Raw genomic sequence first — 18,630 nt, 5'->3', positions numbered from 1 at the left:
AATAATTGGACACTATCGAGACAAGACAACTCGCGAAATCTTAGAAGCACATTGCATCAACAGCCTGGGGGGACTGCTGCGTCAGCCACCCATCAGTGGCACTACTAAACACTGAAACCTTGTTTTTAGAAAGGACTATGGGGCAAAGACGTTGCAGTTAGATGGTGTTGTGTCGCGTGTCATAAGCACTGCGTGCCCTGCGTGTCTTTCAAAACGTTTTCTTCTTCTTTCTTTTGTGTATAAATTCAGTTGCGAGTCAGCGCTTGTGTGTCCTGCATGTTCCTTTTCTCTGTCCTTGTCTTTGTGTGCGCTGTTCTGTTCATCACGTCATCATACCAACTCGCCCAACTTACTACACGTCACAGACCTCAATCGCGTTTGCGATTGTTAAGGCGAACGAAAACCAGGTGCAAAAGGTCTGAAGTTTGGGTCAATTTCTAGTAATCTCCGAGGTTTAAAAAACACGAAAAATACAAAGACAAAATGGAGAGAAGGAAAAGCAGACAAGTGGTTGTCAGTCGCGCCTGTCCTGTAATTTGTCCTCGTTTCCTTTTCTTTCTTTTTTTTTTTTCGCGCGTTTCATAGTTTAAGAGAAACGCGTATTTAGAAGTGAAGCGTAAACAGATTGGGGGAATCAGTGGCCGAGTGGGCGAGAGGCTGAGAGCCCACCAGCTCGGAGGACGTAAAGCGAAAACTCGCGCTGCCCGTTTCGACTAGCATCGTACCGGCGTGGGGTCAGGTATCACTATTGCTTTATGCACGTTAAAGACCCCAGGCTAGCAGTTGTACTGCACTGGCTAAATGTTTTATCTACAGTGGGTAACAATGGGGGTCGCCATGTCTGGCAGACTGAACTGCTGCGGTGTAAACAACTAGCGACTTATCATTGAACATGATTGTAAACCTGAGACTGGGACAGAAAAGAGAACATTCTCTGTTCTCTTTTCTGCCCCAGTCTCAGGTTTACAATTATGTTCAACTGACACCAGCTCGCCTGCACTCTGACTATTTTTTTTACTTATCATTCTTTGTAAAAACATTGACGTCTCCGTGGGTTAAATGTTTAAATAAAATGACAAAGCTTTCTTTTGTTTATCTTGGACGTCAGTGTACTGGAAGTGCCTGGCACAGATACGGAAATATTTCAGAATCTTAAAACTTGCCTTGCTGTCGTACACGATGAGAAGAGGGCACAGTGCGATCGGCGCCAGGACGGCCAGCACCCTGCGCCAGGATCGCCCCGCCACGGTGGCTGCCCGAGCCAGGGTTTTTGGGCAACATGCTCCGCACCATCCCATAGCTTCTGCAGTAACGAGCGGCCACCCCGGTCCAGACGGTGAGGGTATGCGCTGCGGCCAGTTAAGGACGTTCTGCCGCTACCCGCACCGTAGCCAGCGATTTTCTCGAATCCATGGGGGTCTTGTTTATACCTCGCAGAGGTCTACGAGAAACAGAAATGGATCAGCTCCGGGTTTTATTTAGATTCCCTCTTAGAACGGTGCAAACACATGTAATTTCCCCTCGGCTTGGGTCACTGTCATAAGAAGAGCGGCATGGAAGTCTATCAGACTTTAACAAAAGTTGATATAGCTGTGTTGAAAGCATAGTTAAGATGCATGTGCAAGATTCCCGGCCCCCTCTTCCGATTCGTTTCACGATCTCTCGTTTGTGTTTATATCACGAAGTTAATCCTGGCCTAAAAAACAACTGAGTAAACCAGTTTATGTCTCGGGGAGAAACAGCGGCAAAAACTTCGACACGGGTAAAGAGACACACACGACAGGACGGCGCTGAACAAACAACTGTCGCTTGATACATAGAAAAGGAAAGACGAGTACAATAAGCATCTTGATAAGAAAAAAATAGACAGCACACACACCCCAACCAAGCAGCATATTGCATTAAGATACGCTATATCAGTGACAACGTATAATGCCCTTGATAGTTGATCCAAGGTACCCGATTTATTTTTCAGATAAAGCCACTGACGGTCCGCTGACTCATCTCCCGCCAAGTTCAGAGAAAAAAAAAAAACCTCAATAATTTCCCTTGTCACTCTATCTGTATGTTTATCCAAAACAGTGACTTCACTAAAATTAGGATAGCACTTGCAGTCCCTGCAGTCTAAAGGTAGCTACCCCCGAAGTGCGGTACAAAAGGTAATGCACCAAAAAGCACGCAGTACGGATTTGTGGCTTGTGTGTCTGGCGTGGTTTATAAGATTTCCTTGTCGGGTGGCAGTGTGCATGTTGCACAGACGGGCCGCTGTCTAAATGACAGACTTAGAGTACATTCGTATTCGCGCAGGGCCACTGTTGGGGATCGCTACCTTTAGACTGCTGGGACTGCATGTGCCAGCCTAATTTTAGTGAAGTCACTGTTTTGGATAAGCATACAGACAAAGTGACAAGTAAAATCATCGAGGCTCTTTTTTTATCTCTGAACTTGGCGGGAGATGTGTCAGCGAGCCGTCAGTTGCCTTATCTCAAAAATAATTCGGGTACATTCAAACAACTATGAAGGGCATTTTGTAGCCACGGATATGGCCTATCTTTACATAATATGCTGCTTGGTTGGCGCGTGTGTGGTGTCTATTTTTTCTGATTAAGATGCGTCTTGTTCCTTTCCTTCCTTTTTGAGTATTAAGCAACAGTTGTTAGCTCAGCGCGTCCTCTCGTGGTGTTTTTTTACCATTGTCCAAGTTTTTTGCCGCTCTTTCCACCCAAGATGTTTACTTCAAACTAACGCACCCAACACGTCACACTGTTACAGTCTGTCTCCTCTCGCCCTGACCATATCTGCAAAGTTGGCATAACCACTTGTCACTCAAATTATTTTTTTATGTCTTTCATCCCTAAAACGTTTCGTGAAAGGAACTGCCTATCCGTGTTCATGGCAACTATCACCGATTTTGCACGTTTGAAGCAAACACTAACTAGTTATTATTTATGCGTTTGAGCCGTATTAACCAGTTGCTTTATACGTTTGTACTTCTGTGCCCATTCCGCTCTGTAATGCTTCGGCCCTGAAGGTGCAATAAATAAATGTATTAATAAATAAATAAATTACAAATTGTGACTACTTCATCAGTGGTTTTGAACTATTCTCCCGCGTTCGAAAATTCATGCGATTTCCGCACGGTTTTACGGACACGTGTTCCCACCTTTACACCTACTGATTAATCTTCAACGTTACAATAGAAGGGCAAAAAGGCAAAACGATTGCAACTATTACGGAACAACTCGATTCGTGTGACTTAATAAAATCAGAGGAACAAAAGGAACGGCTCTGATATCCCATGTCAGCGTCACAACGACTCTAAACTAAATTGTTCAAGAGAAAAAAAAAAGAACTCGAAACGACCCTAATGTATTTAGTGTTGGAAAATTTACTAGGTGGAGTAGGCCCCTAAAAAGAATACTGCCGCACGTAATGAATCTCACCTTGCGCTCTCTAGTCAACGAATAAAAAGGTAAAAGAAAAGATCGAGGTACAGCTAAACACTTCTTATGAGTTGTTAATGCGAAAGCATGTACATCAATCTTGCTGTAGATGGTTGAACGTGTTGGTTTCTAATTCACGATAAGGAAAGAGAGGTATTGAAGACAAACAGACAAGACAGGCTTTCGACTTTTGTTGTTGGTTGCGCTGATTGGCGCCGACTAGAGTAACCCCGGAGCGCCGGCTTTCCTGCACGGCTTGCGAAGTCCGCTTCCCACGTGACTGAATTCGCCGAATAGCGGCGCCGCGCGTTCGAGGCGCGCGGCGCGTTCAGAAGCAGGGGAGCGTAAGCCGGGGCCCGCGCGACGTCTTCTTTCCTGCACGACACTTGATCCGGCTCCTCACGTGATCGGATCTCGGCGAATAACGGCGCGGCGGCACGTGGAAAACAGACGCGTAACTCTGGCTCCTCTCGGGTGCCTATACAGCAGAGCTGGCCAAATTACTCATATTTTGTAATTAAATTACATTACTAATTACTTTGCTGAAAATTGCTTAAATGTAATTAAATTACATTACAAATTACCACAGCCAGAAAGTAATTAATTACCATCACAAATTACTTTTAAAAATAATGACATTACTTTCGCATTACTTTGTATACTTTTAAATATAAAGGAGCTATTGATAACTTCCTTCTACAGATAACTTTATTTACGTTATTTACACAGTTCATGGCACACAGCTAGAACTCTGTTGCATGTTTCCGATGGACAGAGGAACGCACGCGGCTGATCCGTTTCCCACCTCAACCCGGACAAGTATTTTTGGAGATGACTGAGGACCCTACGCGGATTATCTCTGGGAGGGGGGAGAAGAATTGTCATTGTTCGCAAAATCGCGTCGAGGGCCGTTCCACCAGGGGCCTTAGTTCGACCTACTTCCCCTCCTTTGTTTCCCGAGAATGTCGAGCAGAAAAGCTCGAATGGAAGGCACTTACCAGCCCTATTTCTCACAGTGGAAGATAACACAGAGAGGGTACGCAGTATGCATCAGAAAAAAAATAAGCGGAAACTTTCAAGAGGGGCCAGAAAACGTCGAATGCAAAACCGCAAAACATAGGTAGAGAATCGCGCTGAGCGGGTTCTCACAGTTCAAAAGAGTGGCAGAAAATGTCTAGCTGATTGCGGGCGCGAGAGTCGCACCAGCTGCATTAGCATCAGCAACATAGCGGCGGCCAAAGAGCGTTTTTTGGAAAGGTGTAGAGGAAAAAGAAAAAGTAAAATAAAAAGAAAAGCGCTCTTGTGTATTGTGGACACAAAAAATATGCCTGGTGCGAAAAAGAAATTAGGTAATTTAATTACAATTACCGTCGCTGGAGTAATTCATTACATTACTAAATTACCTGCTACAAAAAGTAATGAATTACATTACTAATTACTGGAACAAGTAATTAAATTACTGTAATTTCAATACAGTAATTGCATTACTGCCAGCTGTGCTATACAGGAACTCTAGCGCCGATATACGGCTCTGGCGCCGACTAGAGTTCCTGTATATGCTGCCTACGGTAGAAGAGTTGCGCATTCAGCCTCGGCGCGTGGCCGTAGCGCCGGCTTCCCCGCACGAGCTGGATGCTTTGCTCCTCACGTGACTAAATTTGGCGAACAGCGGCGCCGCGCGCGCCGCCGCGCATGGAAAACTGGAGAGGAGGAAAAGGAGGCGGAAAGCAGGGAAACATACGCCGGGGCAAGAGAAACGTCGGCGGAGCGACCGTAAAGGTGGCTTTCTTGCACGCCAACGGATGCTTTGCTCCTCACGTGATGGATCTCGGCGAATAGCGGCGTGGCGGCGCGGGGAAAACAAATGCGCAACTCTGGCTCCCGTAGGGAGCCTATACAGGAACTCTAGCGCCGACCTGGCGCCGACAGGGTGAAGACATCCATTGTTGCCCTAAATGTGCCAGCGCGTGACGCTCTCGCGCACTCGGTGCGTGACTCGGGCGGTAAAATGGCGTCTATGCATGAGCCAAAGCTACGCGCTCGAGCTGAGCGACACCGGATTGCGCGCACTTCAAGATGCAAAAAAAAAAAAACGATTGGGCGGAAAAATGGCTGAGATGTCACCACGCAAGCAAAAGCGCGCGTGTGTATGAAGGCACTCTAGCGCCGACTAGAGTTCCTGTATATGCTACCTACGGTAGCAGAGTTGCGCATTCAGCCTCGGCGCGTGGCCGTAAAGCCGGCTTTCCCGCACGAGATGGATGCTTTGCTCCTCACGTGACTAAATTTGGCGAATAGCGGCGCCGCGCGCGCCGCCGCGCATGGAAAAAAGGAGAGGAGGAAAAGGAGGCGGAAAGCAGGGAAACATCCGCCGGGGCAAGAGAAACGCCGGCGGAGCGACCGTAAAGGTGGCTTTCTTGCACGCCACCGGATGCTTTGCTCCTCATGTGATGGATCTCGGCGAATAGCGGCGTGGCGGCGCGGGGAAAACAAATGCGCAACTCTGGCTCCCGTAGGGAGCCTATACAGCAACTCTAGCGCCGACGGACACGCAGCGCCATGAGGTGGCCGGTCGTTGAAACTGACGCACAGGGTCAGTTTCAACGACCGGCCACCCCATGGCGCTGCGTGCCCGGCGAATAGGTGCGGCCCGGGTTAGCCGATGGGATCGCAGTGACGTAAAAGGTGCTGTTGGCTGTGGACGCGCGCTAGCCAATGGGATCGAAGTGGTGTAAAAGAGCCGTTTAGTTCTTTCGCTCCATGAAGGGGTGTCCAAACAGGACACTACAAAACGCACGACACCGACAAATCGTGAAAATTGAAGCGGGCTTGAAGCGGGCGCGTCCGCTTCAATTTTCACGATTTGTCGGAGTCGTGCGTTTGGTAGTGTCCTGTTTGGACACCCACTGAGACACATTAAAAGAAAGCCCGTGCGTATACTTTCCCGCACGACACTCGGAGAGCTAATCACCGCAATTTGCGGATGCGCGCTCAGCAAATGACGATGCCAAAACATATGTTTAGACAAAAAAAAAAAAAGACAAAAAAAAAAACGCAGTTTGAGTAGTGACACTAAGCAATGCAAGCGTGACGTTTTGCATTGCTTAATGTCACAATTTAGACTGCGTTTTTTGGTCTAAATATATGTTTCGGCATCGTCATTCACTGAGCTGCCTCCGTAAGTTGCGGTGATTGGCTTTCCAAGTGTTGTGTGGGAAAGTAGACGCACGGGCTTTTTTCTTTTTTTAAAGCGCAGTTAATGCTTTCGCATTAAAAAGCTCGAAATTGGCAGATATTTTTAGGTGCGCTCCGGCATAGCTAGAAGCATGTGTTTGGACTTGCTCGTTTCCTCGAAGCCTGCAAGCGGGTCGGACTCCTGATCCGAGGAGTGTGCCGCGGACCGGTGATACCCGACACCACCCGAGAGACAGGGCTGCGCGGCAGAAGAAACATCCCTCAGAAGAGCGAGGGGAGAGACGTCTTGGGGACCAGCGTCCAGAGCGGACGCGAAATTCGTACGCAGTTGTATTGAAGCTGCGTTCACCAGTTAAATAAATTATGTATTTGTAGACACAACATGCCAATCGATAGACATGGATTTTATTATGAACGAGCACTCTAAACGGGACACAGTTTTGTTTTCGCTTGCAGAGGCAAGATGACGGCGGAACTCTGATATTCTCCCAAAAAATATGGACTCAAAAGCTCAAACTTGGTGAAACAACTTATTAATATCTGCATAACGTCTTTAGCAATCATTATAGAATCTGCACTTGCTTAAAGCGCAAAGTGCGACAAAGCGTAACTGGTTCAATTTACTGCTCTTTTTAAAAGTGTCCCCCCCACCCCACCCTCCCCACCAAAACAACAAAAAATACTAGATTTGTTTTCTTGCTTTTCTTCGCAAAAATAAACTACGCATCACGGAACGGTCATTCTCCGCCCGCAAGAGGTCATAACTAGATGCCAAAGTTGCAGCACAACCCGATATTTCCTTCAAAAGTTCTAGGTGATTTTCTAAAATTTTGAATGGGAAAATGGCGGCCGACCGAGTTCTCGAAAACATGGAGCTCCATAGCACCCTTTACCGAAAACGGGCAAAAAATGGGCCCAGTTTTCTCATTGGAAATTTGAGAAAATAACCTGACTTTTGAGAAAATAAACAAAAACAACAACAAAAGAACGGTCACTGCGGAAACTTTGCCATCATGGTTCGAAACTCTGGCGCTTCATCTGGGCGGGGAATAAACGTTCGCAGATCCATAGTTTATTTTAACGGTTAAAAAAAAAAAAAAAAAGAAACACAAAAAATTGTAAATATTGTTTTAAAGGGAAGGGGGGGGGGGGGGTCACGCCAGTAGCTTTCTTTATACTGAAAAGCCTGTCAGACACGAAAAAACAAAAACAAAAAAAAAAACACGCGGTCACGGAAAAAGGGAGAGGAGAAGCGGAGGAAAATGATGCCTACATGGATGGATGGATGGATGGATGGATGAATCCGGCTGAGCCCTTTGGATCGGACGGTAGCTTACTCCACCTAGCCATTTTGTTTTACCATTTAAGCTCAGAATATTTAAATGTGAAAACTATATTTACTCCGCACTGAAACCAAAGTGAGGCCATAAAACCCCTTTACCATCAGTTAATAAGAAAATACCTAGTTTTCTCTCGCTTTCTGCCACCATTCACTTAATCCTACAGTGTCCTCTTAATGGCGCCGCCACCAGCGCGAGTGGTCATATCTGTAAACACTCCAGTCCATTTTCTCTCTCTCTCTTTTTTTTTTTGGGGGGGGGGGGTGGGGGGAAGGGGAAGGAAGGAGAAGTATGACCAGGGTGTCAGATAGACAGGCGGGGAAACGAGAGCCAAATGAGAGACCGGATTGTGTCCCCCTCGGTTTTCTCTTTTTCTGTGGTGCCATCTATGTGGAGCATTGCGAACTCTCACTCCGGGTGGGTGACCGGTGGCGACTGGCTAAACTGACGGAGATGGTTCTTCGTGGACTTTCAATGGAGGAGTGTCGTGCTCTCGGTTTATTTTGCGCACTCTCCCATAAAGTTCCATGCAAATCCGATTCCGATTTTTTTCCTCTCGCCGCAGCGCCATCTGTCGCAAATCGGCGGTCCCCTCAAGCAGACGAGTACACAATCCGGTCACGGCGCTGCGGTAGGCTTCTATCGCTTCTATGGGCCGTTTCCCCATCTGTCTATCTTACATCCTGAGTATGACGTTGGCCTGCATCCTTGCTCTCTCGCTCCGTGCAATGCTCGCCGCCACCGCGTTCGGGAAAGGAGGAGAAAACGAGAGAAACACTAATGAAAGACGTTTACAATTCTCTGTAATGCCGAATTAGAGCGCAGCTCTTGAGGAGGAAAGGAGGATACGGAAGGGAGGGTCACGTGTGACGTCATGAGGGTAATATATTCTCGCTAAACTTAGCCCGAAATTATCTTGCTAAATTTAGCGGAAAAATTTCTCACCACATTTAGTGGAAAAACTTCCCCGCTAAATTTAGGTAAAAACCTTTCTCGGGTTGAGTGGCGTCACATGTGACGTCACGATGGTAAAAGTTTCTTGCTAAATTTAGCGGGAAAAGTTTCCGCAAAGATTAGCGGGAAAAGTTTGGCCGCGTGACGCACACGTGACGTCACTTGAAACGTAATTATGTGGAACGTCCCATAATGCAACGCGCAGTTACGCCGACGGCCACGACGACGCCCACGGCGACGGCGACGGCGCTGAAGCCGGAAACGGGCGCCTTGGCGACCACATTGGCGTCGCGGAGGCCTGCGGCGCGACGGTCGGCGCTGCCGTTTGCCGACCCAAACCAGTTGTCGGCTTCAGCGGCGCGACATACGGCGCCGCAGACAAACGCTCCGTGCGCGGTTCAGAGCTCGGCGCCGCTCGCCACAGGAGAGAGGAGCCAATGGGAGGTGGCGTAGATAGGGACGTCGCGATGCTCAAGCCGGTCCTCGGCGCGTCTTTCATGTTCCGAAGGACGTGTTTCATGTCGTCTGCTCTCCCTATTGCCCCCCGATGCCTTCCCCAATGGAGCGGTTCCTTAAAACTGTGCGACTTTTTCTCTTTTGATATGACAAGACGCAGCCAGACTACCTAGATAAGGACGCTAAGAAGAACCGCTAGAAAATTATAGGAGAGGAATTCGGAATTACAAGTGAGTTTCTCCGTGGCACTTGTTGCATGTCGTCTGTGTTGTGACGGATGTCGTGTTGCTTTGGTGACACTTTCGAAAGTAGCCTTCATCTTTGGCGCGCCGCCGGGGCAGCAAAGTTGGCTCTGGCCTTCTTCTCTAGGAGGTGTTGGTTGGGACGTCGGACAACGGTGCCGGCCGGCGGCGCCGCCGGGCGGCACCGCTGTCCGGCGTTCCCACGCGAGGAATCCACATTGGCTTCCGTTTTGCGGGCTTCACGTGACAACGCATGGCTCTCGCGGTCGCGCGCGCGCCTCTCGTCGGATTTTCCGCTCTTTCGTCGTCTGCTCTTCGTTAGATTCCTCCGTTTCGGCTCTCATCTTTCGCATATATCAGCATCGAAAGTGCACTCGCTGCCTGGATTCTAGGTGTCCACAATGACCTGGTGATCAGCGTGAATGTGATTATCCTAGCCTGCTCGTTGATCTTGCGACGTCGCCGCGCTCTGAGGGGAAGGGTTTTGGGTCCGGCCGAGTTGGTTCCACCGAAACACCAAAGGAAAGGTCAGTGCTTTGCAGCCCCAGCGGCGCGCCAGAGATGAAGGCCACTTTCGAAAGTGTCACCAAATCAACACGACACCTCTCACAACACAGACGACATGCAACAGGTACCACGGAGAAACTCACTTGTAATTCCGAATTCCTTTCCTATAATTACCTAGCGGTTGTTCTTAGCGTCCTTATCTAGGTAGTCTGGCTGCGTCTTGTCATATAAAAAGGGAAATAGCCACACAGCTTCAAGTAATCACTCCGTTCGGGAAGGCATCGGGAGGAATAGGGATAGCAGACGACACGAAACCGTCCTTCGGAACCTGAAAGACCTGCGGAGAACCGGCTTGAGTGTTGCCATGGCATCGCAACGTCACTATCTACGCCACCTCCCATTGGCTCCTCTCTTCTGCGGCGCGGAGCGGCGAGCTCTAAACCGCGCAAGGAGCAGCTGTTGGCTCTGCGGCGCCGTACGTCGCGCCGTTGAAGCCGAAAAACCGGTCTGGTCGGCAGACGGCCGGGCCGACCGTCGCGCCGCAGGCCTCCGCGACGCTAGTGTGGTTTTTGGGGAGAGGCCGCTGCGCTGGAGCTGATAAAAGATCGCCCCCTGCGACACCATTGCGTTCGCCGGTCTGCCGCTTCTCTCCCTTTTCAGGCGACCGGGCGCTCTATTCGTCCGTCGCCAATTTGATGGGCTTTCCTGTGCCTAGGAGGCTATGGCACGTTATATTGCTTGCTGCTCCGGTGCCTTGCTCATCTGATTCGGTGCAGGCTCGATTGCCTTACTTGTTGTCGAGGGGAATTATCTATGTTAATAAAAGCACCCAATGGTTGTTATCACTTCGGTCATAATGGTCTCAGTTCATAACATGAAAAGCGCGGAGAAACAAAAAGAGCCGGAGACGAGAGCGCGCAAGGACGTCAGAAAGACGAACCCTGACAGGAATGATTAGCGGGTAGGCGCAAAGCTAAATAGCTGCCTTTGTTTCTACTCGCTGTGTAAACGCGTTCAAACGCGAACGCCAAACGCCAGCGTTCGGCAATCGAACGCATTCGAACAGCGTGTAGAGAGAGACAAAGGCTTTGCCTCTAGTCACTAATCCCTCCAACCAGAGCTCGGCGTTCTGACCTGCCCGCGAGCTTTTGTCTCTCCCTTTTCTTCGGTTTCTCGTCGCATAAATATTCAATGTTTGAGGGAACCACTTGCTGCATAAAGACTGCGATCGAAGCGTATACATATAAGTAAAAAACTAGAGATCTCAGACATCCACTTTCCGCCGGTTTCTTTGCAGCGTAACACGTATAAGTTATAACAAAAAAACCGAAAATATATTTGGAGAAATAAAGACAAATCATTCTTACTATTCAGTGGCCTTTGGAGCTCACTTGCGGTCAGCGTGGATCTGGGTTGGGACGCTTTTGAACGCACTATCTGGCGGCTGCCGCCGGAAGTCCCTCACCCCGCATGTGACAGACTTTGCGCCCTCGAGCAACCGCCGGCGAAAGGCGTCCCGTGCGAAGATAGGACATCCCCCGTGAATGCCAGATAACAGCTTATACAAGGTGATCGAGGGGCCAAGAGACACAGCGGCGCTGATAGCGATAAGGAGACCGTTGCACTTGATTTGCTACGTCACCTTTCTGGAGGCCAAAGCCCACACCACCTAGTAGAACAAGTCAAGGCCTGCGAACACCCTCCTCTTCCTCCGTGGAACGTCACCTCAGTTGGACTGCACCAGCGCAGCAATTGGACCCGAGTCCGGTTCCAAGCGTTCTTCGAAGCGTTGATTGAATGCGAGGCCCAGCCCAACGATGACGCAGCACTCGTGACCAATCTGTGCCACGCGCAGGCCGCCAGCAGGTGACGCGAAAAATCAAGCGCAACGGCCTTTTTATGCAGAGGTGTTGCGCTAAACCGAACACGAACGTTGGCGAGCTAGACTGAGCGCTGACAGGGGCCATAAAAGATGGAAGCGGCGAAGTGACCCCCGCAACCATAAAGCTTATGGCATGGGCGACCCTCGGTGTGTGTCGTTTGTTTGGTACTTATCGTCGCGTCTGTCGCATTGTTAGCCGTGGGAGTACGAGACGGAAATAGGGAAGTGGTTATGGTAACGCAGATAGGCGTTCGGTGCTACGTCGCGTGCAAAGGTATAATAACTTCCCATATATCGTGCCTAAAACGAAACTTGGCCCGGTTTACTCGATGTAAGGACTAAGGCTAAAGGTTCATACGCACATTCGCGTTTGAACGCGTTTGAGTGCGTCGCGGAGTCCTTGCGGTCAGGCGCGGTCGCTTGCGGAGCGACGCGCGTCTTCCCGCAACGCTCGGTAGCGCGACGCAAGCGAGTAGAGACTCACTCAACTTTCCGAAGCGTTGCGGTGCGTTCGGGTGCGTTCGGCCAATCAGGAGCCGAAAGAGGAGAGGGGGTGATGTGTTCGCTCGCCCCACCCGGCCGACTCGGTGAAACGTATCCGGTTCGCCGGTCGCAGAGCTTGCTTTTCCTTTTGGGGAGCGGTGGGGACTGTATTTTCCAAGGCTGCGATGGTTCAAGCTTTACAAAACGTCGGGGAAGCCAGCGGGATTGTCCCAAGATCGAACACTTCGACGCTGTCGCTGTGCGCCGCCATGTTGCCTTGGATTTCGCTTACTATTGGTGAGCCACTAGAGACGATAGCGCGTTCTTATTGGCTCTTGACTGCGGTTGACTGCGTGTCAACACAACTGTGCGTACAAGTTTGGCGCAAGCGGTCTTCGCAACGCAACGCGTCCGCTTGCCGCTACGGAACGCACCGCGCTCAAACGCGAATGTGCGTATGGGCCTTGATGATCCCTTCGTGCAATTGAGCGTCTCTTGTTTACGAGGTGTACATTTATTTTGTCGGTACTGTCTACGGACCATTCTTCGTTCACTCTCTCTTCCACATATCTGACATAAAAGAAACTAACATATCCGACATAAAAGAAAAGATCTACAACAGCGAGACAACCAAACGAGTAAAAAAATAAATAAAAGAGGATGCGTAACCGTTACGTTTGAAACGTGAACACCTCGCGGGGGCGTAACGAGAGCGAAACAACGTACCTCCGCGTACCGGAAGCTTTGCCATCAAAGCCCCGGTCGCGCGACTAACACATCATACAAAAGACAGTCTGCAGACGTTTCCTGAGGCGTGCGTCTTTATTTGCCTGGATGTCCTGCCATCGTACAAAAACTGAGACATCTTCGAGCATAAATATGCGCATTAATGTCGCATGCATGCAGTCAGGGCTTGTGGTTTGGGCGCCGTGGGACCCGGGAAGGCAGGGAGCCAGCCTTTTGGGGGGAAAGCGTTTTATTCCGGTTCGAAGTCGTGCTTGCACCAGCTCCAGCCCACCGCGTTCCTTTTTTCTCCTCGTGCACCGTCTCCAGCCTCGGTCCTTTCGTCGTCACTTCGTCTTTTTCTCGTCGCACCAATCAGCGCACACCACGGGTAACAAAAATATAAAAATCACTAAGCCCGATAACCCGTCGGCGACGGCGCGCGCTGAATCCGCTGCCTCGTGCATGCCACATGCATGACACGCCCCCCCCCCCCCCTTTTTTTTTTCTTTTCCCATAAAAAAATCACAATTTGTGTATTCCTTTACAATCGTAGCATTTAGAACAAAAGAAAACGAACTGCGCGCACATTCCCGTCCATTCGGCGTGAATGATCACTAGAAAGACTGACAAACTTCTTGAGAACATCTAAAGTACATTAACCACAAACAAAACTCCACCCGGCTACAGTCTTGACAACGCATCAGCAGGGACATTTCTCGTCCCTTTTACGTACCGGACATTCAGGTTAAATATTTGCAACGCTAGCACCTAACAAGTCAGCCTCGCACTATTTGGTGCTGCTGACGCCAAATACTGCAAAGGGTTATGGTCGGTGCGAATTTCGACCTCCGCCCCAAATAGCCGCGTTTCCAACTGACCCAAGGCCCACACAATCGCGTAAGCTTCGCGTTCGATTACAGCCCACCGGGTTTGGGGATCAGTTAGTTTTTTACTGAGAAACGCCACCGGGTACTCTTTCCCATCACCTGCCCTTTGGGCAAGACATGCCCCTATAGCTCTATCCGATGCGTCGGTGGACAGAACAAAAGGCTGGCTGGCATCTGGTGCTCTCATAACCGGAGCTTCCATCAGGAGACACTTTGCCTTTTGAAACGCTTGTTCCTCCTCGTCACCCCAGGGTAACACGTTCGGAGTCCAGTCTCCAGTTCGCGCGGTCAACGGCAACACCACTTCAGCATAGTTCGCAATGTAGTCTCTATAGTAGTTCATTAGCCCTAAAAAGCTCTTCAGTTCTTTCTTCGTCTTTGGCCTCTCCATGATCTGAATCGCCTTGATACGAACGGGGTCAGGAGCATGCCTCCCAGAGCCGATCTGGTGGCCGAGGTACATGACCATTCCCTGGGCAAACCTGCATTTGGACAGCTTCACCGTAAGCCCCACGCGACTTAAGGTTTCGAGAACGCTTTTTACATGCAAAAGGTGGTCTTCCCACTTAGAAGAATATATTGCAATGTCATCGATATATGCGCCTGCATATTCTCTGTGAAGACCACCTTTTGCATGTAAAAAGCGTTCTCGAAACCTTAAGTCGCGTGGGGCTTACGGTGAAGCTGTCCAAATGCAGGTTTGCCCAGGGAATGGTCATGTACCTCGGCCACCAGATTGGCTCTAGGAGGCATGCTCCTGACCCCGTTCGTATCAAGGCGATTCAGATTATGGAGAGGCCAAAGACGAAGAAAGAACTGAAGAGCTGTTCAAAGCATGACACATGCTTTGAACAGGCTTGTGGCGCGACAGCAAATAATTCTGTCATCGAGCATACAATGAACGCCGTGGTATTTGTATTATGTATGAACAGTGTGACTGGGCTTAAAGATGGCGACAGCAGCGTAGAAAACACGGAGGTAGGTTGCTTCTGGGGGACGCGACCAGAGGTGAAGCCACAAGTGTGGAGGAACAGGCCCCCAACGATGACCAAAACCACAGTTGTATTGGTCAACCTCGGGTGTCACCCGAGGGTGACCAAAACAGCTGTGGTTTTGGTCATCACTGGAAGCGTGTCCCTCCATACTTCTGGCTTCACCTCTGGTCGCGTCCTCCAGAAGCATCCTACCTCCGTGTTGGAAACGCTCTGAAGTTCTCCAGACATCTGGTTCTGCAACTTTTGCTCGAGGGTAATTTCGGCGAAACAAAAAGTGCTCGCTTGAAAACGTAGTGACAGTGGCAACCGATTCAAAGGTAATGACATCACTTCTGTGCCACGGTGCGCACAGATTAATGCGTACACGAACAATGGGCATTCGATTTCTCTGTGAGTGGACATCCCGGAGGCAGTTCCAGTCGTAAGCACAGACCGCAGCCGAAACGCAGAGGCTGCACGAAAAACGACGGAAATTCGCTCGGTGTGGCTCTTGCTGCAACAGATAGCCTGCTAAAACGTCGGTGGTATCATTGTTCTTGCCGGGGATAGTAGCGACTCCGACCTGACTTCGACGTAATAATGTGGTCATAGTCAGATTATGTTTCACTGAAGATATATAGTTCATTTATTCAGGTTGTTTAAACGGAGCGCCCTTTTCTTCGGAATACTGCTATGCATCTGTTACAAGGCTTTAGCGTGATATCCAACTCTCAACAGTCATAATTTATTTCCTTTCTTTCTCTTTTTGTTTTTCAAGTGTAACGCCTAAGGGGGTATAGTTACGCGGAGGATGACTGCCGAGCTGCGGTGCTCTTATAAGGGGACGCACAAAACCACAAAAAAAGTACTGAAAAAGAATTTCCGTCTTCCAGGTGTTGGGACGCATTATAAACAAACGAGAGTGGCAGGATGGGGAATGTTCGAGCAATGGTGAGTCAGGTCTCGGTTACTGATGAAAGTCGGTGCCGGCTCGTCAACCTACGTGAATGTTACTAACGCAGAAAAAACAAAATAAAAACTCGAGGCGTGGTTGTTGGGCTGGATGGAAGCTCTTTCAGATACATGTTATTTTTACGGCGAAATCCCAGTGTCCTGATGTAATGTGAGGTCTCGAATCGAGGAAGCGACAGCGCTGCGTTTGGGAAAAAAAAAAAAGGTGGGATTCGACAGAGAAAGGAACTAAATCCTTGAAGAGCGTTTTCACTTTAATGGCGGACGCATCTTGCCCAGATTGAGTGCACGTGCGCGTGCGCGCATTCTGATTGGTGATGAAGGTTGTAAGCTGAGACGCTTGCAGGCGATGGACGTGTTCGTCTCCTGCTCGCAGCTTTTATCGAAAACGCGGCCAGGCTTTCGCTTTGCGTTACCTCGATTAAATCGCAAGGTATGACGACGATTTCGCCCCGTTTTCCAGATTGTCTTTGGATTCTGCCCGTTCTTAAGCCTGAAACGAACGCGGTAACTGTCGACATGACAGCGCCTTGCGAATGCTAGTGGCGTGTCTTGCCCTGATTGCGCGCAAGAACGAAGACAGGGAAAATGAAGACATAGGCCACGCATAATTGCGTGGCCAACTCGCTCAAAAGCCCAAAAGCCAAACACTTGGCTCTATAGCCCTTTGGCAAAAAAGAACAAGTGTGTCTGTTCCTGCCTTGTACAGTGGGTGTAATAGAAGACCTTTCGTGAAATATATGGTGCCCCCAGCGTCTGCTTTACGGGTGGTTCCGTTCAGATGAACGGTTACTGAAATTATTCAACAAGCGAAGACGAAATTAAATTTGGTTTAGCAGTTCGTGATTTCACAAAGCAGAAAAGTCGGAAGGAAAGCAAAGTGGAGATATGGGCCAGTTGGTTCTTTGCAAGCAAAAAAAGCGCCGAAAAAATACAGGGACACAGACGAAGGGAAACAGGACAAGGCGCTCTGACACTCAAGCGCCTTGTCCTGTTTCCCTTCGTCTGTGTTCCTGTATTTTTTTGGCGCTTTTTTTGCTAGGAAAGCAAAACAGGAATGTGGTGACCTTCTTCGTTTGCTTAATCTTTAAATGTGTTCTGAGCTCATAACGAAGAGAGAAAGAATCGTGCGGCTACCAGGATATGCGAAGCGTTTGAGCCGGCACCCCCCCCCCCCCCCCCCCCCCCCCCCCCCGAGCGTACATCCAAACAATCCCACAATTCACCTCGTTACAAGGTCTCGTGGAATTTTCCGGAAAGGCCTATTAGTGTCATTGAATAGTGGGTGAGGTGCACAGGATTCTGTTCACATGTGATTTGTGATACAAGCACCAGAGACTTAGCCAATGGCTGGCAATGGTCCTTTGGCCAGAGGCCAGACAGTGGCCAATGAATGGCCGATGACTGGCCTTTCCCTGGCCATCGGCCAATGGTAACTGGTCATCAGCCATCGGCCAAGCATTGGCCAATGAATGGCCCCTCTTTGGCCACTGGCCACAAGACCATCCCCAGCCATTGGCCATTGCCTGGCCAAAATCCGTGCTGCTTGGGTACGTCGGACAGACTGGTCGGTGCGTTAAGGATCGCCTTCGAAAACATCACCGCTGTTCACACGACAGTGGGGTTCATCTTTTTGTGCATTGCAGACGCCTTAATCATTTCAAAGTTGATAGAATAAAAATTAAGAAAGCAGCGAGCTAAAATTGCTGTGTAAAAAAATTATATAAAAAAAAAAAAAAAAAAAAAAAAAAAAAAACGGCGAAAGCGCATGTCTATCTTTGAAGCATATAATATAAACACTTTAAACCCGAGCTAGATCGGGCCGCCATTGCGGACCTTCTCTTGTCTGACTGAGATGCCGAGCCACTGAAGCGGGCGCTGACGAGCCTCAACGAAGGCATATGCTGGGGAGAAAAACAGAATAGCACCTAAAGTGGCAGTAGCCTTTCCTGCTGTGGCAATGAAGGGAAGCGAACGGAAAAAAGAGGAAACAAAAACTGAAGGTCGGTTATGCCATGCATAGCTGCCTGAAAGCGTCCAATGGTTTGGTCTTGACTCATCTAAAAATTTAATGACTTAAAAGAATGAAGACACTGAAGAATTTTTTACCGTATCCAATATTCGCGACACGAGCAGTACACATTGCTTGTATAGCTCAAATGTATTACTTTTTTATATTTTTCATTGCATTAATTTCGCTTGCTACCCGTATTGGCGCAGCAAGCGAGAAATGCAAGCATGTCACACTACGTATTGCAAATCCTGTAAACACTTCGACGTAGCTGTGCATGGGCGTCGCCATAACCGACCTTCAGTTTTCGTTTCCTCTTATTCCGTTTGCTTCACTTCATCATTGAAGCAGCAGGACAGATTATTGACACTTTAGCTGCTACTGTGTCCTCCCTATAGGATAGGCCTTTGTGGAGGCTCGTGAGCGCATGCTTCGGTGGCTCGGCATCTCGGTGAGACAAGAGTGGTCGGCAATGGCGGCTCAATCTAGAGCGTGTTTAAAGCGTCTGTTCTCTAAGTCGGCAGCTCGAGTATGGCTGCGCTCGTGTCCCCGGACATT

At 49.2% G+C, this 18,630-nt stretch overlaps 1 protein-coding gene across 3 annotated transcripts in view; it reads right to left on the bottom strand.

Annotated features, from left to right (window-relative positions):
- The window catches only part of LOC8025350 (solute carrier family 13 member 5), a 73,718-nt gene that overhangs the window by 35,322 nt on the left and 19,766 nt on the right, over positions 1 to 18,630 (bottom strand). Inside the window, exons 1-3 of one of the 3 annotated variants that reach the window (XM_040504698.2) lie at positions 11,505 to 11,654; positions 6,786 to 6,876; positions 1,164 to 1,441 (exon numbers count right to left, since the gene is read on the bottom strand). In XM_040504698.2, coding sequence (XP_040360632.1) covers positions 1,164 to 1,298 — 135 coding nt within the window. In that variant the 5' untranslated portion in view covers positions 1,299 to 1,441; positions 6,786 to 6,876; positions 11,505 to 11,654. Of the gene's footprint in view, positions 1 to 1,163; positions 1,442 to 6,785; positions 6,877 to 11,504; positions 11,655 to 18,630 lie in introns of those variants that run through there. The other 2 variants (XM_029978100.3, XM_029978101.3) reach the window with 2 other exon arrangements.

Source organism: Ixodes scapularis, unplaced genomic scaffold (genome assembly GCF_016920785.2).
Source record: "Ixodes scapularis isolate PalLabHiFi unplaced genomic scaffold, ASM1692078v2 PGA_scaffold1__304_contigs__length_218370807, whole genome shotgun sequence".
NCBI lineage: Eukaryota > Metazoa > Arthropoda > Arachnida > Ixodida > Ixodidae > Ixodes > Ixodes scapularis.
The sequence above is the reverse complement of the archived record's forward strand: the minus strand, read 5'-3'. Positions and strand labels throughout refer to the sequence as shown.